Below are 18806 nucleotides of genomic sequence, written 5' to 3'. Positions count from 1 at the left end.
CTTTTTATAGAAAATTTTCGTAAAAAATACATCAGGAAACGTGCGCGTGAATCACAGGAGAATCTGGAGAAATTGATGGGCCGGTATGCCAAACACGGCCCTAGCTATACTACTCTCCTAGCTAGCGGCTGCCACTGCCTCAGCCGACAAGGAAATCCCCACAATACCCCTACGCTACACTACAGCACTCTCTCCTGCCATGCTCTTTTTCCTCCGTGGATTTTGGACACGCTTTCGAATGGCTAAACAGAACATTTCGTATATATATTTTTTTTACGAAAGTACCTCGTCTAATTTTACTTGTAATAATTATTAATCCATTTATTTGTACCTCAAATAGCTATCGTGAATATCTGATGCTCCATAGATCCAAAATCTTCAGAGGCTTCAAAAGGGGGGGTCTCACTCTCACCAGCTACTAGTTGCAGCAGCTGCTGCTGCTACTACTACTGCCCAGCAGCTAGCACAAGCACCAACCAGCTGCTTCAGGGCCCCGGCCATCTCTTTCTTCTCTCTTCTCTCTCCTCTGATCTTGATGTGATTTCTCTCTCTACTCCCAAATCACAGCAGGAGAAGCAGCAGCCGCAAGAAGTTAGAGATCCGATACATACTAGGTTCCATTGCATCACACTTCAGTCACTCCCCCGAAACCATCAAATCACGCGATCATCTCTCAGTGACACGACCATCAAATCATCCAAAGAGGATAGAGAGAGAGAGTGAGAGTGATCAGCAGCTGTAGAGAAAAAAATTATTATATTTAATTCAGCTACTAAAAGCGAGTGAGCTAGAGGGGAAGCAAGCAAGCGGTCTTCTCGTTGCTGCGTCAAATCAGTCGGGAAGAGCTTGCAGCTAGCGGGTGGAGGTAGAGGAAGATCGATTGCGATGTCGTCGTCGTCCTCGTCGTCGGCGTCCTCGGCGGCGTCAGCGGCGTTCCGGCCGGCGGTGCGGCGGGAGGAGCAGCAGGTGGACGAGAAATTCCCGGCGGCGGCGGCGGCGATGCAGGAGCTGGTGGCGCCGCCGGCCGAGCAGGAGCAGCTCTGCTACGTGCACTGCCACTACTGCGACACCGTGCTCGTCGTCAGTGATCAGATCAAACCTCGCTTCTTTCTTTCTCATCAGATGGTCTCTCTTGCTCCGCGAGGTGAGGTCTTTAATCCATGGCGCCGCCGTGGTGTGGCTGGTGTTGGGTTGGGATGCAGGTGAGCGTGCCGAGCAGCAGTCTGTTCAAGACGGTGACGGTGCGGTGCGGCCACTGCAGCAGCCTGCTCACCGTCAACATGAGGGGGCTCCTCCTCCCCACCACGCCGACGAGCGCCGCTGCCACCGTCGCCGCCGCCACCGCGCCACCACCTCCACCCCCGCCGCCGGCCGCCTCGGCCAAGCACTTCCCCCACTCTCTCAACCTCGCGCCCACCGGCAACCACCACTCCCTCCTGGTACGCGACTCACCACCCCTACCTAGCTATCTAGGTAGCTTGCATGCATCAAAAATGGCCGCAGCTAGCTAACTTCTCTCCATGAATGGCGATCAAACTTCATGGCTTCATCGATCCTGTGTGTTTGCATGCATGCAGGACGAGATATCGAGCGCGAACGCCACGAGCAGCCAGCTGCTGCTGGAGCAGCACGGCCTCGGCTGCCTGATGGCGAGTGCAGCAGCAGGCTGCAGGAACAACAACGCCCCGGCGCTGCGGCCGCCGCCACCGCCACCGCAGCCGGTGCCGGCGCCGGCGACGAAAGGGGCGAAAGAGCCGTCCCCCCGGACGAACACCGCCGTCAACAGACGTGAGTATGCTTCCATTACATGCAAAGTTGGCTTATCTTGTTCAGATCGATGTTAATCGATGCATCGATCGATCTTGCAAAGAAAATTTTCCACCGTGTTCTTGATCTTTCAGTCGATCAAAGCTTGGAGAGAATTTCGCCAAAAAAACCACATGGCTGCAGGCAATACACTATACACGCGTGCGTCGCAATAAGTGCTCCATGGCCACCCACACCACTGCACGCTCTCAACTGTCCAAGAGAGAAGCTAAGCTAGCTAGCTAGAGAGAGCATCCGTCGAGTCGTCTTCCACCTTTCACCCTCGAGCTACGACCTAGCTAGCTCGCCCGCCCCCTTTTCACTGTGAGCGACAGTGGTAGCGGTTCTCTCCTCCATTGTCGCCTGTCTCCACTCGCACGCGAGCTGCTGCCTGCCTGCCGCGCCCGTTCCTGCACTGTCCGCCGGCGCGACGGCGAGCTGCCGAGCTCGATCAGCTAGGTTAAACTGATGCAGCTTGCTTGACTCGACTCACCTTGGCTTGTCTGGCATGCAGCTCCGGAGAAGAGGCAGCGCGTGCCGTCGGCGTACAACCGCTTCATCAAGTGAGTACCCCTCCTGATTTTCCAAGCTCTGAACTGCTTCTGCTGCTGGTGTGTGTGCGCGCGCGCGCGCGCATTTGGAGACACTGTGCAAGTGCGAGCTCGTTGTCGAGCGGCCATGGCAATGCCGGCCGGCCTGGGCCCGCCGGGGCCGGGGCGGCAGGGCACAGGAGAGAGCGATGCCTTTTGCAGATGGAGGCAGAGAGAGAGGAGAGAGAAGAGAAGGGTGCTTTGCTTTGTCTTCTCCCTCTCTTCCCTGCCTGCGCATTGCATCTTTCGAGGCAGAGAGAGAGAGAGAGAGGGGTCAGTGGAGTTAATGAGACATGGCAAATGATGCATTGGTGATGAACTGATGACAAGAGTAACGGGAGAGATGAGATCGACATGATCCATTGATTTGATGTCGTCGTTGATGGATGAGATGAGGATGAGATGATGCTTGCCTAAAATTTCCTTTCCTTTTCTTTTCTTCACCTTTTCTTGACTGGTGTCTCACTCTCTTTTTTTTCTTTCTTTTTTTTTTCTGTTCTTGGGGGAATGGAATTCTTGCAGGGACGAAATCCAACGCATCAAGGCTGGCAATCCCGACATCTCGCACAGGGAGGCCTTCAGCGCGGCTGCCAAGAACGTCAGTGCATGCTCATCTCTACTCTACTCTACTCTACTCTGATTAAATAGTACTCCCTCCTTCCCATATTATATAAGATTTTGACTTTTTATTTGTAATATTTAATCAATTATTTTATTCAGAAAAAGTTGAAAATATTATTTATTTTGTTATTATTAAAAATAGTTTAAGTATTACTTATAAATTTTTATAATTGCACTAAATTTTTAAATTAATAAGACGAATGGTTACAAATTACAAGTGAATAGTCATAATCTCACATAATCTCATATGATCTGGGACCGAGGGAGTACCCCTCTCCATGGCTCCATCCACACCTAGATCTTTATTCCTCTTTCTCTACCTGCTTCTGGTCTGATCACTTCTAGGGTTTTGCAGTTTTGCTCAGATCATACTAATCTCATATATATTATATATTGCTTGATTTTTTTATACACGTTTGACCATTCGTTTTATTCAATTTTTTTAAAAATATGTAAAGCTATATATACGCATAAAAGTATACTTAAAAATAAATAAAATGATATAAAAATAATTAATAATTATGATTTTTTTGAATAAAACGAATGATCAAACTTACATAAAAAAGTTAACGGCGTCAAATATTTAGGGACGGAGGTAGTATATGCGTAGTACTAGTACATGTGTTGCCTTTACTATACTGTTCTGTTTTCCTAGGGTTTCCCAATCTTTCAAAATCGGGTTTCTGGTGTTGCCGTTGTCTGAATCTTTGTTTGCCGGGTTTGGCGTGGTGGTTTTGTTGTTGGTGTTGGTGTTGCAGTGGGCACACTTTCCACACATCCACTTTGGGCTCATGCCGGATCACCAGGGGCTCAAGAAGGCCAGCCTGCTTCCTCAGGTGACTAATCAGTAAGACCCTTGTCCAAAATACTAGCAGCAGGAGTACATGACAAATCTAGTTTTTTTTTTGTTAACTCCGTCCCAAAAAAATCATTAGTTTTAACCATGATAAATTTAGATAAGTATTTATCCAAATTCATAATTAAAATTAAAGTCTTTTTGGGACGGATGGAGGTTAATTAGAATCTCTAAAAGTCTGATGGGGACAATAAAGCATGCAATGCGCTAGTACTAAACTTAAATGGAAGCTGTGTTTATTAAGGAATTTAAGATTGGTTAACATATAGCAGAAGTAAACATCCAACAAAGTCCTATATACTCTCTCCATTTTTTTATTTTGACGTCTTTAACTTTTAAATCTAACAATCTGTCTTCTCCAAATTTTTTATGTAAATATGCAAAATAATAAATATACTTAGTAATTAATAGCAAAATAATTAATAAATATATATTTTTGAATAAGACAAGTGGTTAAAGGTAAACCTAAAAATCAACAATGTCAAATATAAAAATAGAGGGAGTACGTATCTTACAGAGAGCATGCTGACTAGATGTAATAATTAAGCACAATCAAGACAAAAGTTGTACATTACCGTCATGAGTGTCATGTATACTAATGATGAAGGCCGTAACTGTTACTATCTCGGTTTTATAACGTAAGACGTTTAACTTTTCTGGTGGTAACATTTGATCATTTGTCTTATTCAAAAATACAAATATAGTCGTGTTTAAAGTTGATTATTTGATAATAAAGTAAGTCACAAGCAAAATAAATAATATTTTCATAATTTTTTGAATTAGATAAATAGTCAAACATTACAAGCAAAAAAAGTCAAACATCTTACGTAATGAACAGAGGCGGTACTAATCAAACGTCAACTATTTCTTTTCTTTACCTAGGATCATCAGAGAAAGGATGGGCTACTAAAGGACGGGCTCTACGCAGCGGCGGCCAACATGGGTGTTGCACCGTACTGATTAAGCTTAGCTAGCAAACTGCAGCCAAGTAGAATCAGATCAAAGAAGTTGCCTGGCTACCAATTAAGTTTAGCTCCTCAATTAATTAACTAGTTAATGATGTGGTACTGCCGTCTCGATCTGTTGGTATCACCTAGGTAGGTATAATTAATCTGATATGGTCATCTAGCTAGCTAGCTAATTGAGCTCCATCTGCTAGCTAGTTAATTTGCTGAATCTGATACCTATATATGATGATGATGTTTTGTTCTGGTAGTTGATCTGATCGAACCCTCTTTAATGTCTTCCATTCATGTCTACCCATGTGTAGTAGCTGCTCCCTTCGTTTTAGTTTTGTTCTAAGTCAAACTTTCCTCGAAACACAATTCATTTGTAGTCAATGTTGATATTTATGGAAGCCAAAGGAATGTCTAAATATAGAGGCCGCCTTAAGGAGAAATAGGAAAATACTTTAACATCTACATTATTAAATTAGTATCGTTGAAGTCTACCAAAAAAATTGTGTGTATACATATACATATACATATACATACATACATACATACATACATACATACATACATACATACATACATACATACATACATACATACATACATACATACATATATATATATATATATATATGTGTGTGTGTGTGTGTGTTCAATTAAATTTTGAGAAGTTTGGCTTTGGATAAGAGAGAGTGATTAAACTACAGTTACTTAGGAGTAGTATATACTAAGGGGCTATATGCTCTACATGAAATTTAATATATAGGAATAGTAAAAATAGAGAAATAGGAATTGTAATTTTTCTAAGAGGTTTGAACGGATAAGAATAATCCTTAGACATCCAATCCTTTGTTTGTTCTCCAAACCGGAGATATATAGGCCTCAATTCAACTACTTTAATTTTCTTGGTATTCATACACTCTTTATATTTTTTTTCTTTTTCGCTTTAATTTGTATGCTGTTCAAGTACGTACGTACGTGCTTTGGTGCAGTACGTACGTTCTCTCCGGACGGCCATGTCGAGTAAAGGGAGGCCGGTTCCGTCGTCTGGAATCAGTGAGACCGGCCTTTGTTCCCCTGCCTGCTCCCTGCCTGCTTCTGGAATTCAAACCACCCCAGTCTCTGCCTCTGGAGATGGTAGTACACATATTGCAGCATCAGCTGTTCCAGCTCCTGTGCTTCCATCTTAATGCTTTCTTGTCTCCTTAAATGTCAATCCTGGTATCAGTACGTAGCCATTACACACCTCTCTTATGGCATATAAAAAGGGTTCTTATTATCGTTCTATTACTAATCGCTGACGTGGAAAAGAGATAATAGGAGAGAGAAGATAGATTGTTTTGCATAGAGTCGGTAAAACATCGACTCTTAATTGGCGCATAAAACGAGAAGACAACCAGAAAATTTGCTTTTGTACATACGCTGACTCTAATCGAGGTGCCGACCAGATAGAATACAAATGAGAAATTAATTAGTCTATAATTATGAAGAGTCAGCTTGAGAAAATGTCCTTTGTATGAAGAGTTTTTTTATTGCTAATGTGGGTTAAGATATAGCTCATAATAGGATCTACCATATTGAACATGTCCTAATATGCTCTACCATTGAATATGCCCTTATCTGCTATACGTGCACATCCTAATTTCTTGGGGTCATCTTTTCATTTTTCTAAAATGAAGTCAAACGACGTATTTAGAAATGAATAAAAATTTATGAATAAAACTATTGTATTTGTGTTCTTAGAAATTTAAATTTGTTTTATAAACATAAGCAAAAACGAAAAGATGGGTGTTATTATCGTTATCGCACTATAACTGGTCAAGGCATCCTAGAGGTACAGAGCATAACTTAGCTCTAGAGGCTGATCTGTTTCGAGCAAGCTCAGTAGTATGGTCAGCTGATAACTATAAAAATTACCACATCATCTACGACTAATCTAATAGCCTACCTTTATGATAGTTAGCTACCGATACATGTTAAAACGTTAATATTATAGCTCACCACATTCTTTCACAGACCTCTCAGGAGCCCTTGTTACAATTGGCTATAGATCCAAAGCTGGCTCCCTCTCACTTCCAGCTCACCAAAAATTGTCTCCTATCTTTTTGCTTATGATTGAGTTTATAAGCCAATTTTAAATTTTAAAAATTAAATTTGGAGTTGGTACACGGTATATCTGAACTAACTACACCATTCAAACAGTTGGCCCGCGACCGGAGGGGGCACTGCGGGGTTTCTCCCGTGGGCCGCGTCTCGAGCTGGCCCGGCCCGGAGTCAGTTTGTCACTAGGGCCCATTACACATCTAATGGGCCCGTATCTGCATGCATGGATGGGCTTTGTCCTCCTCGACCTGGGCCGTGATTCCACTCAACTGTGTTCGTCCGTCCTTGTCATTGCTTGTCCAGTTTGTCAGTTTCTTTCTTCTGATCTCCAAAGAATTCTGTGTCAGTTTGATGGCCGAGAGCTCGAGCTAGTGATTTCTGAAGCTAGATCTGGATGCTGAACAAGAACAACTCATTGCAACATTTCGAGTGCAGTGTATCTGGAGATCTAGTGTACCCACTCTGTTTTGTGTAACGCTTTTTGATTATGTCTGAATAAATATATGGATCGGTATATATTGTCTGTATATATATCTAGATTCATTGATTCCAAATGAAGCTAGACGATATAAAAAGTCTTACGATATGAAAGCATATGTATTAGTCTACTAGAAGCTCAGAAGGTATAATGTGCAGACAGGGTCTTGGTAGGGGGAAATTTAATTTTTTGCCACTGTCACGAGTGGTCAAAATAGATTTGTCACTCGCTGTTTATGACATGTGGGTCTTATAAATCTATGACATGTGGATTCAGTAACAAATATGTTACGAATATTCGTAAGAGTGGTAAAAAGTTAAATGCCCCGTTGGTAGTAGCTGTGTTAATTTGCTGAATCGATCCAGAGTCCATGCAAGGACAGCAGAAAATTTAAAGGCAGCAGATCACGAAGTAAAACAAATCTGCAGCTCTCCTCCAAGACGTTTTCCTAACGTAAGTGGATCCCAGCAGGACGATCTTTTCACGTCCTCCAATCTGAATGCTCCGTGGTCCATGTTCTTCTGTTCTTCTCTGAATCTCTGCATAAAATTCTCTCGGCTTTCGACCTAATTTACATCCCAAACTACCATCGTAAACGTAGCTAACGTACTGGAGTATTACTTTGTACTACGCATTGTCTGCAGCTGCGGGAACCAGGAATAAATATAGATGGTGCACAAATAAACACAACCCATAGCATAATACTATAATAAATAAATTAGGGTGTAAAATAGCAAATATAATACCATCATTTCAAATATATATCATTCACTTATAAACCAAAAGATAGTTGAAGACCTGCCAATTTATAAAAAGAACAAGTCAATTTGTTAACTAATCAGACACTTTTATAGATTATTTAATATATGAGAAGATGTACGACTAATAAATCACTTTGACCTTTCCGAAATCAACTATATTCTAACTCCTTAATATAGCACAATAAGTCATTCATCGAACATACTATTGCGCAAATTTGTCTCGATTATATTGCTCCTTCATCCCCATGCCACGTAGGACGTAGCTTGTGCGTTGCAAAATGCAGAGTTGTGCCATGTAGGACGTAGTTAGTGGACAGCAACAATGCCGGTAACTCAGAGGAGGCTATAAGCTATAAGCATATTTTAAATAGATAAGAGGAGAGATAGAAGAGAGGTGAAGCATATTTTAAAGAGATAAGAGGAGAGATAGAAGAGAGATGGACTACTAATTTATAGTCAGCTGTACACATGCTTTCAAATAAAATATGTATGTGACATGTGAGACTATATATTAATGTCTTGTAGATAACTATTATATGAATTGACATGTGAGACTATATATTAATGTCTTGTAGATAACTATTATATGAATTGACTATTAGATTGACTATACATGAATTGAAGCTAATAGTTTGGCTATACTACTGATGCTCTCACCATGGGTGCGTGGCGGCGACATTGGCCATCATGCATGTGCGGTGCAGCTATGCGTGCGGCAGCACAGCGGACAGCGATCATCGAAGTCAAACAACCACGCATGCCACACAGTCGTCGAGTATGATATGCTGAGTGTTCTTTCTTTTCTTTTCTTTTTTGGTTAAAAACTAAAGGTTTGTGGTCTAATGGGCTAAACATTGTTGGGCTAGAAGAGCAAAGGGGGTCTGGAGAGCGTGGGGCTGTGGGCGACACATATCATAGATGGGCTGATCGCCTCATAAAAAAAAATTAGAGCTTAGCTTTTACACCCTCCGTTCTAAAATAAACGAATTTCTGAGTTTTTTATTGAATTTTTGACTCTTCGTCTTATTTGAAGATTTTTTATAATTAATATTTTTATTGTTATTACATAATAAAAACATGAATAGTACTTTGTACGTGACTAATTTTTTTCAATTTTTTAATAAATTTTTCAAATAAGACGGATGGTCAAACGCTCCCTAGATAAAAATCAGGAAACTGTTTTTTTTTTGCTACATATGTCGTAAAATATAACAAACATTAGGATTGAAAATTGATTTAGAAAGTCTGTGAAATTAATTATAGCAAAGTTGTTATTGGTTAAGAAGAAAATATCGGTAAAAATATTAAATCATGGGAAGTTACGATTGGTTGATAAGGAAATATTAGGTAAACAAGTGCCTCGTTGATTGTTCAGTCACAGCTTCTGAGGCACATTGCATGCACTTGGGGTACAGTAGTCCACTCGATCCAGCTCAGTGGCAAGCAAAGTATGCTCGCCTTCATCGGGAAACAGTTTTTAGCATACACATATTTATAATTATTTTTGTTATATTTATAATTATTTTTGTTATTTTTTTATAACTTGTATAAGTTAAATTTAAATTTACATATTGGTGGAGTGATATAACTCATGTCAAACTATCTTATTAATTTTTTCATATTCCTTAATAATTATTTAGATGACATGTAAACAACGGATGTATATACACCCGTGTCCTAAAAAACTCCTTCCTACTACTCGTCTGCTCCAGCTTGCACGGGGGAGTAAAGCGAACTCAAGGTATCAGCAAGGAGCAAGCACGCGCCATGGCCGCGAGGGGAACACGCGATAAGAATCCACGAGCCGTTTCTTGTTCATTGGCAGGTCAAAACCTCCAAGCAAATCGTCAGAGCATGCTCTCGCTGCTGCTGCTGCTGGACCGGAGAGGAAGCAAGGAACATGCATGCCCAAACCCCACTGGTAAAGTGGCAAGCAAGGCATAGTATCATAATATGCAGATGCAGCAGTTGCTGTGTGACAGCGCAGTGCGCAGAGCTAGTTGACCGATGTTTTCTTCAGCTCGCTTTGACGGTCAACCGTTGGTTTTCCATTATGAGTTTACCATGATTTCTTACCGATCTCTTGTTCTAACGCGGTGTTCTTTTCAGCTTTGAGATGAAATATAAAGATTATCTGATTTTTTGATAGCTATTTAATTGTGTAAACGATGAAATTAACTACTATAAAGTTCTAAAAATACTATTTTTAAACAAATAAGACGATGAACTTTTGTATAGAAATATTTTTTTTATAAAAAAATATACCGTTTAGTAGTTCATGAGGCGTGCACATGATGCCGAGGAAAAATCTAAGAAAAATCAATATAAACGAACGCTTAGATCATATAGACTCTTATGTATGAGCGGTATAATATGAAAATTAGCATACATGATAGGATCAAGATGGTTGTCTTGGTGGGATCGTATGATCATAAAGATTAACTATAATCCAAAACTGAAATCTTAATAATTTTGACTGGCACATGAAGATTCTATCTCTGAAGAGCAAAATTAATAGAAAGTGTTGGCCTTTGGGGCTTTCAGCAGGTTATTACCAAAAAATACCAGATCATCCGTTGTATATATGGTTTTCTTTTTCTTGATGAGGGCACTGTGACTCTGTGAGTGCTCCGAGTCTAGTATGCTGGCAGTACAGGTGACAAGCTGTAGTTAGTTTGGAATTGGTAAGCATTGGGATGTGGAATTTATTGACCATGAGGCCTCATAACTGATGGGGAACATGGACAACTATGCAGAATTGCAGAGCCAGCAGTCATTACTTTACTCTTAAAAACTAATTTGAAGTAGTTGCATGAGTATTACTGTGTAACTCTTTCACAGTGGAAAAGAGGTATAGCTCTGAACTTTGACGACGAACTTTGCTTCAGGAGAAAACGAAAAGATGCAGCAAAGGAGACAGAAATGATATCATCCCATAGACAGAAAGTCACCTGACTGACATGAAACCTGGATTCTGCCACACACACACACAAAACAAGTTTTTGGAGACGTTGGGCATTTTCATCAAGACAGAAAGTGTGTGTCACCAGACTGAATTCTGAATCGAATGCTGAATCCCCAACCATTTCAGACAGGCATTAAGCAATGTGTACTCAGTAAAAGGAACAGCAATCTCTGGAAGGAACTTGTACTGTTGTTCTGAACCATTGTACTGACAACATGAACAAAATAGGGAATAACCATTATACTGACAAATGAACAAATAAGGAACAACCATTATACTCATAAATGAACAAAAAGGGAACAACCATTATATTGACAAATAAGCAAGCAGGGAACAATGGCAAGTTCGTGTTCCACAAACTTCAGATGATAAAGTGCAACATCTGATCTATACTGAACCAAGCAAAAGATTCACAGAGGCACAAAACACAAATATAAATTCTGAAATCAAGCAGAACTGCATATGAATAAATTACTAATAATTAGATAAATAGCTCTTTGACAATGTTAGCACACAGCTCTCAGAATATGATGGCCTTTGTACAAAACTACAAATCACGAATAACCCGCTTTTACCCAAACCAAAACTAAAAATGAAACATAAGTAGCTATCTTGTGCTACTCATCGAGCAGCAACTGTGACTCTCCGAAGGTTATTTTGACACTGTTCTTGATTGCCTTTACACAAACCTCCTTTTGTTTCCAAATGTACAGTTTCTTTTTTGACTATATTATTTCATTCACCTATAACTCCATCCCTCTTGCCACAATCTAGGTACACCCTACACTGGATCACCGTCCCGCCAAGCCGAAATCCCGGCACCACCGTGAAACCGACCTTGGGTCGAATCATCTTTCCATGCTCCTTGCTGACTGAAAATCCTTTGGAACGCACAATGCTCTCCATGTAAACCACCGAGTACTCTGCGCCCTGGCCAATCTGGAATATGCCGACTGCCGGATCATATGCCCAGGCCAATCTATGAAGTGTCCATATTGAGCTTGCCATTGCTACGAACAGCTCGTAGAGTGGCCCGGCCACACCCAGCACCGGCAATTTTCCGCAATCAGAATTCCCAAACAGTGAGGACTCAATGCCAGGATGAATGAGCTGCTTGTACTTCCGGTCGCAAAATTGGGCGAATTCGCAGTCTGGGCTTGAATTGATAAGCTCCATTGGGTCTGCATCTGAGTGCTCGATGAATTGCTGCAGTGACTCATTCCTGCGAATTGTGAGATCGATTCCTTCCAGTGTGTCAGCATCACCTGTGCTGCCAAATTGGTATGAATCGAAGCCATCGAACATGGATAGGCAAACTCGGGAGAGCAGTGCGTAGCGGCAGTGGCCAGGCTTGGAGTAGGATACACCGGGGTAGACAGCCGCCGCAGCGGTGGCAAGGTCCCACCCAGCGCACCTGAGGAGGTCGGCGAGCGAGCGGGTGAAGCGGTGGGCGACGCGGAGCGCATCTCGCAGGACGGAGTCGAAGACGCCAGCGGAGAGCATGGCGCCGAGGGCGTCGTCGCCGCCCGCGCCGGGGGGCGGCGCGAGGGCGCGGTCGAGGCGCGCCCCGAGCCGCTCGTAGCCGTCGGCGAGCGCGGCGTGGTCCCTCCGCAGGGACGAGGCCACGGCGTCCTTGGCGTCGAGCGCGGCCTGGAGGCGGTTCACCACGGCGTCGAACGACCGCAGCAGCGCCTGGTTCTCGCGCACCTGGGCCTCGAGGTGCGCCGTGAGCGTCCCCCCGCCCCCGCCCCCGCCGGGGGGAACCCTCGCGAGCCGCTTCACCTCCGACAGCCTCCGGAGGTGCGACACCGCGGCGGCGTCGGCGGCCGCGGCGGCCTCGGGGAGGAACGGCGCGTGCGCCGCCTGCAGGTGGAGGTACGCCGCCTGGAACGACGACGCGGTCGCGAGCGCGGCCTCCACCGCCGCCTCCGCCTCCGCCTCCCCTCTTCCCCTATCCTGCTGCGGGTCGGGCTTGAGCACCACCACCCGCTGACCGGCCAGCACCTCCCCGCCATCGGCGTCCTCCTCCTCTTCCTCCTCCGCGAAGAACTCGATGGTCTTGGTCTTGAACGCGAGCGCGAACTTCTGAAGCATGGCTGCTGCTGCGTGCGCCCGATCCGCCCACCACCCGAGGCCCCTCCCCGCCGCCGCCGGCCTCGAATTCCCGGAGGTGGTAAGCGCGCAGTGGTGGCGGTGGAGTGTGGAATGGTGCGGAGATTGGGGGGAGGAGGAGGTGGGGATCTGAGCAAAAGCAGCGCAGAGGAGGGGAGAGGAGAGGAGGGGAGGGGGAAAGAAGATGAATTGGAATTGGGAATTTGGAATTACTACTGGGATCAGTGTGGGGGTAGGTGTCTGTTAGTGTTACTACAAGGAGAGACAAGAGATGCTTCTAAGCTCGTGATGGTTTTCGTTTTGATACCGCTAGTGGGGGGATTCAGAGGGATTTTAATCCATACATAGAAAAAGGTATTAATGGAAATGCATGACCACATTGATTTATAGGAAATTCTTTTGAGGTTGAAGTATATGAATTTTTTCTCTATTTTTTCTATACAACACCTAGAAAAGGAAAACTTTATTTGTTTTTTTCTATATTTATTCATATAAACCGAATGGCTTTTATAGAAATCAAATCATTTTTTCCTCTAAAATGAATTGGTCCCAAATTTGTGTGTTGAAATCAAGAGATAATGGTGGTTATGGTGTATACTTGCAGCCGCATCTTTTCACTTATGCTTATATTTATAAGTCAAAATTTCAATTATTAACTTTAAATTTGGAGTATATTTTAGGGTCGTATTCTAGTTTTTTCAGATCGCTAAGAACACATAAATAATTTTTATATATAAATTATTTTTTATTTCTAAATATATTTTTTCTAAAAAAGACAAACAATCATTCCCTACCTTGTTACTACTTCCTCCTTTTCATAACATTAAAAACTAGTAATTGAATATACCTAAATCGAGTGCTCCCTCTATTCAAAATGTAATCATTTCCAGAATTTAAATATTATATTAAAATATAAGTATTTTGGCACTATTTCTAGTTTTAATTGTTTTATCCATCACTTCATATTCTATTTTATCCCCACCCCTCCATTCCTTATTTATTAAGGAGACATCATAGTCTTTTTTTACTCAACTTTAATCTCTCTTAATCAACCTACGAGTACTTATATTTTAAGATGGATGTTGTTCTAGCTTTTTTTAAAAAAAAAAAGAATTTGAGACAAAGGGAGTATATGAATTTTTTTCCAATTGAACGTAGGAGTTATCTTGACCTTGCTTAGGACTTCTTTGTAACACATAGGTTTTTAAGGGTTTTCTTATGAAACGGTCTAATTCCTCTAGAAATCTCATGAAATATTTCCAAAACGAACAGGCCTATAGGATATTTGTTCTAGAGGAATTTTTACTTGATTGGTATGAAAAACATATAAAATTCATGTGTTACAAAGTAACTCTTATACCCCTTCGAATAAAAACCCCACCTCACGAGCTAGCAAACGTTTAGTGATGACAAGAAGATATACTAAAAGCGCCAAACTAGAAGGATATACATTATCACCAAGATAAACTATTATCTCCGTCCAAACTTGACAAAAATTTGCATGACTATTGTTTGTAATCTTCAGCATGCACAACAAATAAGTTTATTATCGTCTTGACATCTTTGTAGCTGGACTCAAAATTAGAGATAATGGTTTGCTCTAAAAATACTTGCATATAAGATTTGATAAAAACCTTATCATTTGTACTAAGGTATAGATTGGCATAAGTTTTCTAGTTTGCAGTTAAATATACACTTTAAGACACTTCCTGCAGTGGCAGAGTCACCTCTTGGGCTAGTCGAGCGGCTGCCCAGGTAACGTTGTCAGACTATAAATCCATTAGCAACACATATAATGCTCTTCGTCATCTAGATTTGACGACGGTGATGTTTGTTCTAACCTTTTAACGAAAATGCAGGGATGAGGGGTTTGTCTCCTGTTTTCCTAGCCAAGTTTTCACTCAATTTAATTAGAGAGACAGATCCACACCGTAGTTAATTCCTACATTTAACTCTATACATAACCACACGATTGCGGCACGTGTTGTGCCATGTTGGAGTGAGCTGTAGACGCAGCTAGCTAGCTAGCTAGCTACCGAGCATCACTGTGACCAGGGCCACCAGCTCGCCAAAAAAGGTGGTGGCTAGCTAGACTACACTGGCAGGCGGGCCCCACATGTCATGGTCTACCGGACCGCTGTTTTTGTCAACACCCTACCACCGGGCAGCTTGCCCATTAATCAGCTCCCGTTTGATTGCTTGCTTTGAAGGTGATGGCTTTGTTCCCTTGTGTGCTGTCCCGGTGTAAATTCAACTGTCACGGGCAAGGGGAGTTCTTGGCCTCTCTGGGTTGTTAGCTGATGAGAGTGACAGCCATTGGTGGTTAAGCATAGAAAATGTGACCACTTTTACATTGGGCAAAGCAACTGTTTTCATATGACTCAGGAGTAAATTTTACTTTGGGCATGTTTTATTACCCAAGTTTTAGTTTGGAACATCTTTAAAATTATTTTTTTACTTTGAACCAAGTAAATTTATCATTGTTGCGATTTAGATCATTGTGAACAACTTTTCTCACAATATGTAATCTCTCTTCGGCTAATATATGGATTATATGTAGATGGGATTTTACTGATGTATCGAAGCCGATGCATTTAAGATCATTGATTTGTGTTGAAGAAAATCGTTCGCGGTGATCCAAACTGTAACATCGGTAAATTTACTCCATCCAAAATAAAATGATAGTTTTAAGGTAGTATAAAGTGAAACTTAAGTAATAAAATATGGTTCAAAGTGCAATTCCCTCTGTAACTTGTGAGTGTTACTTGTATTCAGCTGTGAATTTTACCGAAATGCTTCATAGATACATCAGAAAACTGTTATAGTGTGTTCGATTGCACTTTGAAAAGTTCACTTCTTGGTAGGAAGAGAAGTGCACTTGTCTATGTAGATACATCAGAAATATGGCTTTCTCTTATTGATGCCATGTTAAGAGTTTACCCCTCCAATGATAATCCTGGTAACCATATGATTAGTGAGGAAAACCAATAGTAACCATATCTATGTACTTGATTATAAAGTTGGGTGGTTTCTTTTACCGCACCCTAACAGTAAGCCTGGTTACAGTGGTAAACTTGGTTGTTGCGGTAACCAACGGTAAAAACCTTTTTTTGGTTCAAATACGCACCAATATATTTTTTGGCCAAGGGGAATAAGAGTTAGTTATTGAGGTCAGTAGCAGGTCATCTCTGAAATGTCTATTGTCATTTTGTCTCATGCGTATACATTATCTCCCATTCTGGTCACTGCACACCTAGAAACATTGTGGCATGGCTTAACAGCAAGAAAAGGACACCCGTTTGATCGTATTCTCTTCCCTTTTCCATCAAGGTGATGCTAGAGATTTTTGATTTGGAAGATGGCACTAGCATAGGTGCTGCATCTTTCTCAAACAGCGGTGAAGATTCTCTTGGCATGGCCTGCACAAATGGGAGAGTTGAGTAATTCAGCATTGCTCTCTCCCTTTCCAGATCCCTGCAGCCAGTTGCTCCAATGTGCTGCTGTCCCATTTGCAGGAGTTGAGAGAGCACCAAATGGGCATTATGCAGTAGTGGTTGGCATCACACTTCACACCTGTGAAATCAATCATTGTTAGTATTAGTTATTAGGCCATTCTTAGTGGTAATTTTCATTTCACAGTTTCTAAGTGTGACACATCAGAGTTCTATTTTTTTCTATGAAATGAAAGAGTGAGCTATTTTATTTTTCAGTTTCATAGATTTGACAGACCATTAAATTACTACATGAGAGTATTATCAAATGTGTCATACAAATTGATGCATAAGAGGAAAATAGGAGGTGGACCCTGCATGAGATTTGAATGAAAGAAATATTTGGCCTCAATGGACTTTTATTTGGCTTTCATTTGCTTGGAAATAACATCACAAGCCTTTCATTATGATGAAAGGGTTCTCTTCTCTTTCCTAATTAAACGTTTATCATATCATCCAAAAATCCAATGTGTCATATAATTAATACCAAATGAAATAGCACGGAATGACCATAGTAGATCAGATATTCGGATATGCACTGATATTCTTCTAGAGTTCTAGTAGTACCTTTCTTTTTTTTTTGTGTGTGTAACTGTGTGCATCAGTGCATGAGACTTTCAGACTTTCAGTCCTTGGTGGGGTTACTTTATTAGACAGTTTAGTTTAGTAATCTCAGTGACAGCCATAATTAAAGATGCAGAGACAAGCCGTTGTAACGGGAGACTGGATAGAACCTAACCATTTGACTTGGGACATCTTCTTTAAAGGCAGGCCTGCAGAACTGCAGTGTGTTTTCTTACTAAAATAATTGTACACAGAGAAGAAGAATGGCAAACAGAGAATTGCCGTTAGATCAACAGAGCGCCTAGATTCAGAGGCCGGCGAAATGATCCAGAGTTGAATAGATAGACACCTTAGATTAAAACAAGCTCGTCTGTCATATTCAATGATTAGTTTTAAGTTAACCCCGAATCACATGAACACATACTCACAGGATGAAGATTTCCCAAACAAGGTGTTCCTCCAATTAACCGTGTCGTTTTAAGGTTTTTAGGTCTGTTTCCTTATAAACTAGATCATTTTTTTTCTGTGATAAATTGTCAGGAGCTCTCTACCTTTTTCCTGAGGTTTCTTTGGCAGAAAGAAGTGAGCAATTTTACGGTCCTTTGAGTAGGTACCAAAATTAACTCTTGGTATCTACTCAAGAACTGTAAAATTTCTTTAAAAAAAATCAACCGTTCCTATTATAGTGTTTTAAAAAAAATGGAATATGATACGTAACAGTCAGGATCTTTTTTGGAACATGGAAACTAACACTGAGTTCAGCAGGATTAAAACTATTTCTTGTTTCCTCTGAAACTCATGAATTCTAAAGGTAAGAACCCGGCAGTTTTCAGCCCAATCCCTGCCCAACTGGCCTTGTTGCTTGACCTGATTGTGAGTTTGTTATGCTGCTTGATCTCGTGCTTTCTCCCTCTAGTTCGGTCCATATGTTATCAGGCCTAAATAAGGTACTTCCTTATAGATGTCATTGGGCTTTATCATCTCAAACTATAATGGGCTGATGAACAGATGAAATACTGAATGCATCAGAAATTCAGAAGACTACATGTCTACATGGACTTGGTTGAGCGATTCAGAAGTCTGAATTCCAAACAGGTCAGTTCATGTGACTCCTTAACCATGGAGAGTGTATCACCGGCCAAAAGCCCAAACTTGCATCAAATGACAATGGAATTGTGAATTCTGCTGGATCGTCTCTGCCTGGTAATAGCTCACCTTTAACTGAACTGAAGACCGCTAGTTTTCACTTCAGCTGGTGCTGAACCGCAGCACGGCTAGTTAATTGGCGTGATGGTAGTAATAAATTTTCAGGCCTTCAGGCTTTCCATCTCATTCAAGATTCAGCAAAATTTACTGCACATATCATCTAATCTAACGATTCTGCCACGAAAACCGAGTGAGCTGACTGTTGTTCTGAATATTCTGATGAACACAATTCATGTAAAATTATTCTTTTGAGATTTACTTTGGTCCAACAAAAAGTATCTCGGGATACCAAATCATTTT

General features: G+C 41.6%; 2 protein-coding genes across 2 annotated transcripts; one reads left to right on the top strand and one right to left on the bottom strand.

Moving 5' to 3' along the window:
* The first annotated feature begins 565 nt into the window (after window positions 1–565).
* On the top strand, window positions 566–5094 carry LOC102720361 (protein YABBY 3-like). Its single transcript, XM_006661873.3, has 7 exons — window positions 566–1080; window positions 1203–1439; window positions 1578–1788; window positions 2321–2369; window positions 2919–2994; window positions 3776–3853; window positions 4756–5094. Exons 1-7 carry the CDS (start codon window positions 886–888, stop codon window positions 4831–4833), a joined length of 924 nt encoding a protein of 307 aa, XP_006661936.2. The 5' UTR covers window positions 566–885; the 3' UTR covers window positions 4834–5094.
* A 6500-nt stretch (window positions 5095–11594) lies between these two features.
* Window positions 11595–13522, bottom strand: LOC102720079 (protein GRAVITROPIC IN THE LIGHT 1). The gene has a single exon (XM_006661872.3). The coding sequence runs from the start codon at window positions 13225–13227 to the stop codon at window positions 11869–11871; it is 1359 nt and encodes a 452-aa protein (XP_006661935.2). The 5' UTR covers window positions 13228–13522; the 3' UTR covers window positions 11595–11868.
* Window positions 13523–18806: the final 5284 nt, after the last annotated feature.

The sequence above is a fragment of the Oryza brachyantha genome, chromosome 10 (genome assembly GCF_000231095.2).
Source record: "Oryza brachyantha chromosome 10, ObraRS2, whole genome shotgun sequence".
Taxonomy (NCBI): domain Eukaryota; kingdom Viridiplantae; phylum Streptophyta; class Magnoliopsida; order Poales; family Poaceae; genus Oryza; species Oryza brachyantha.
The sequence above is the reverse complement of the archived record's forward strand: the minus strand, read 5'-3'. Positions and strand labels throughout refer to the sequence as shown.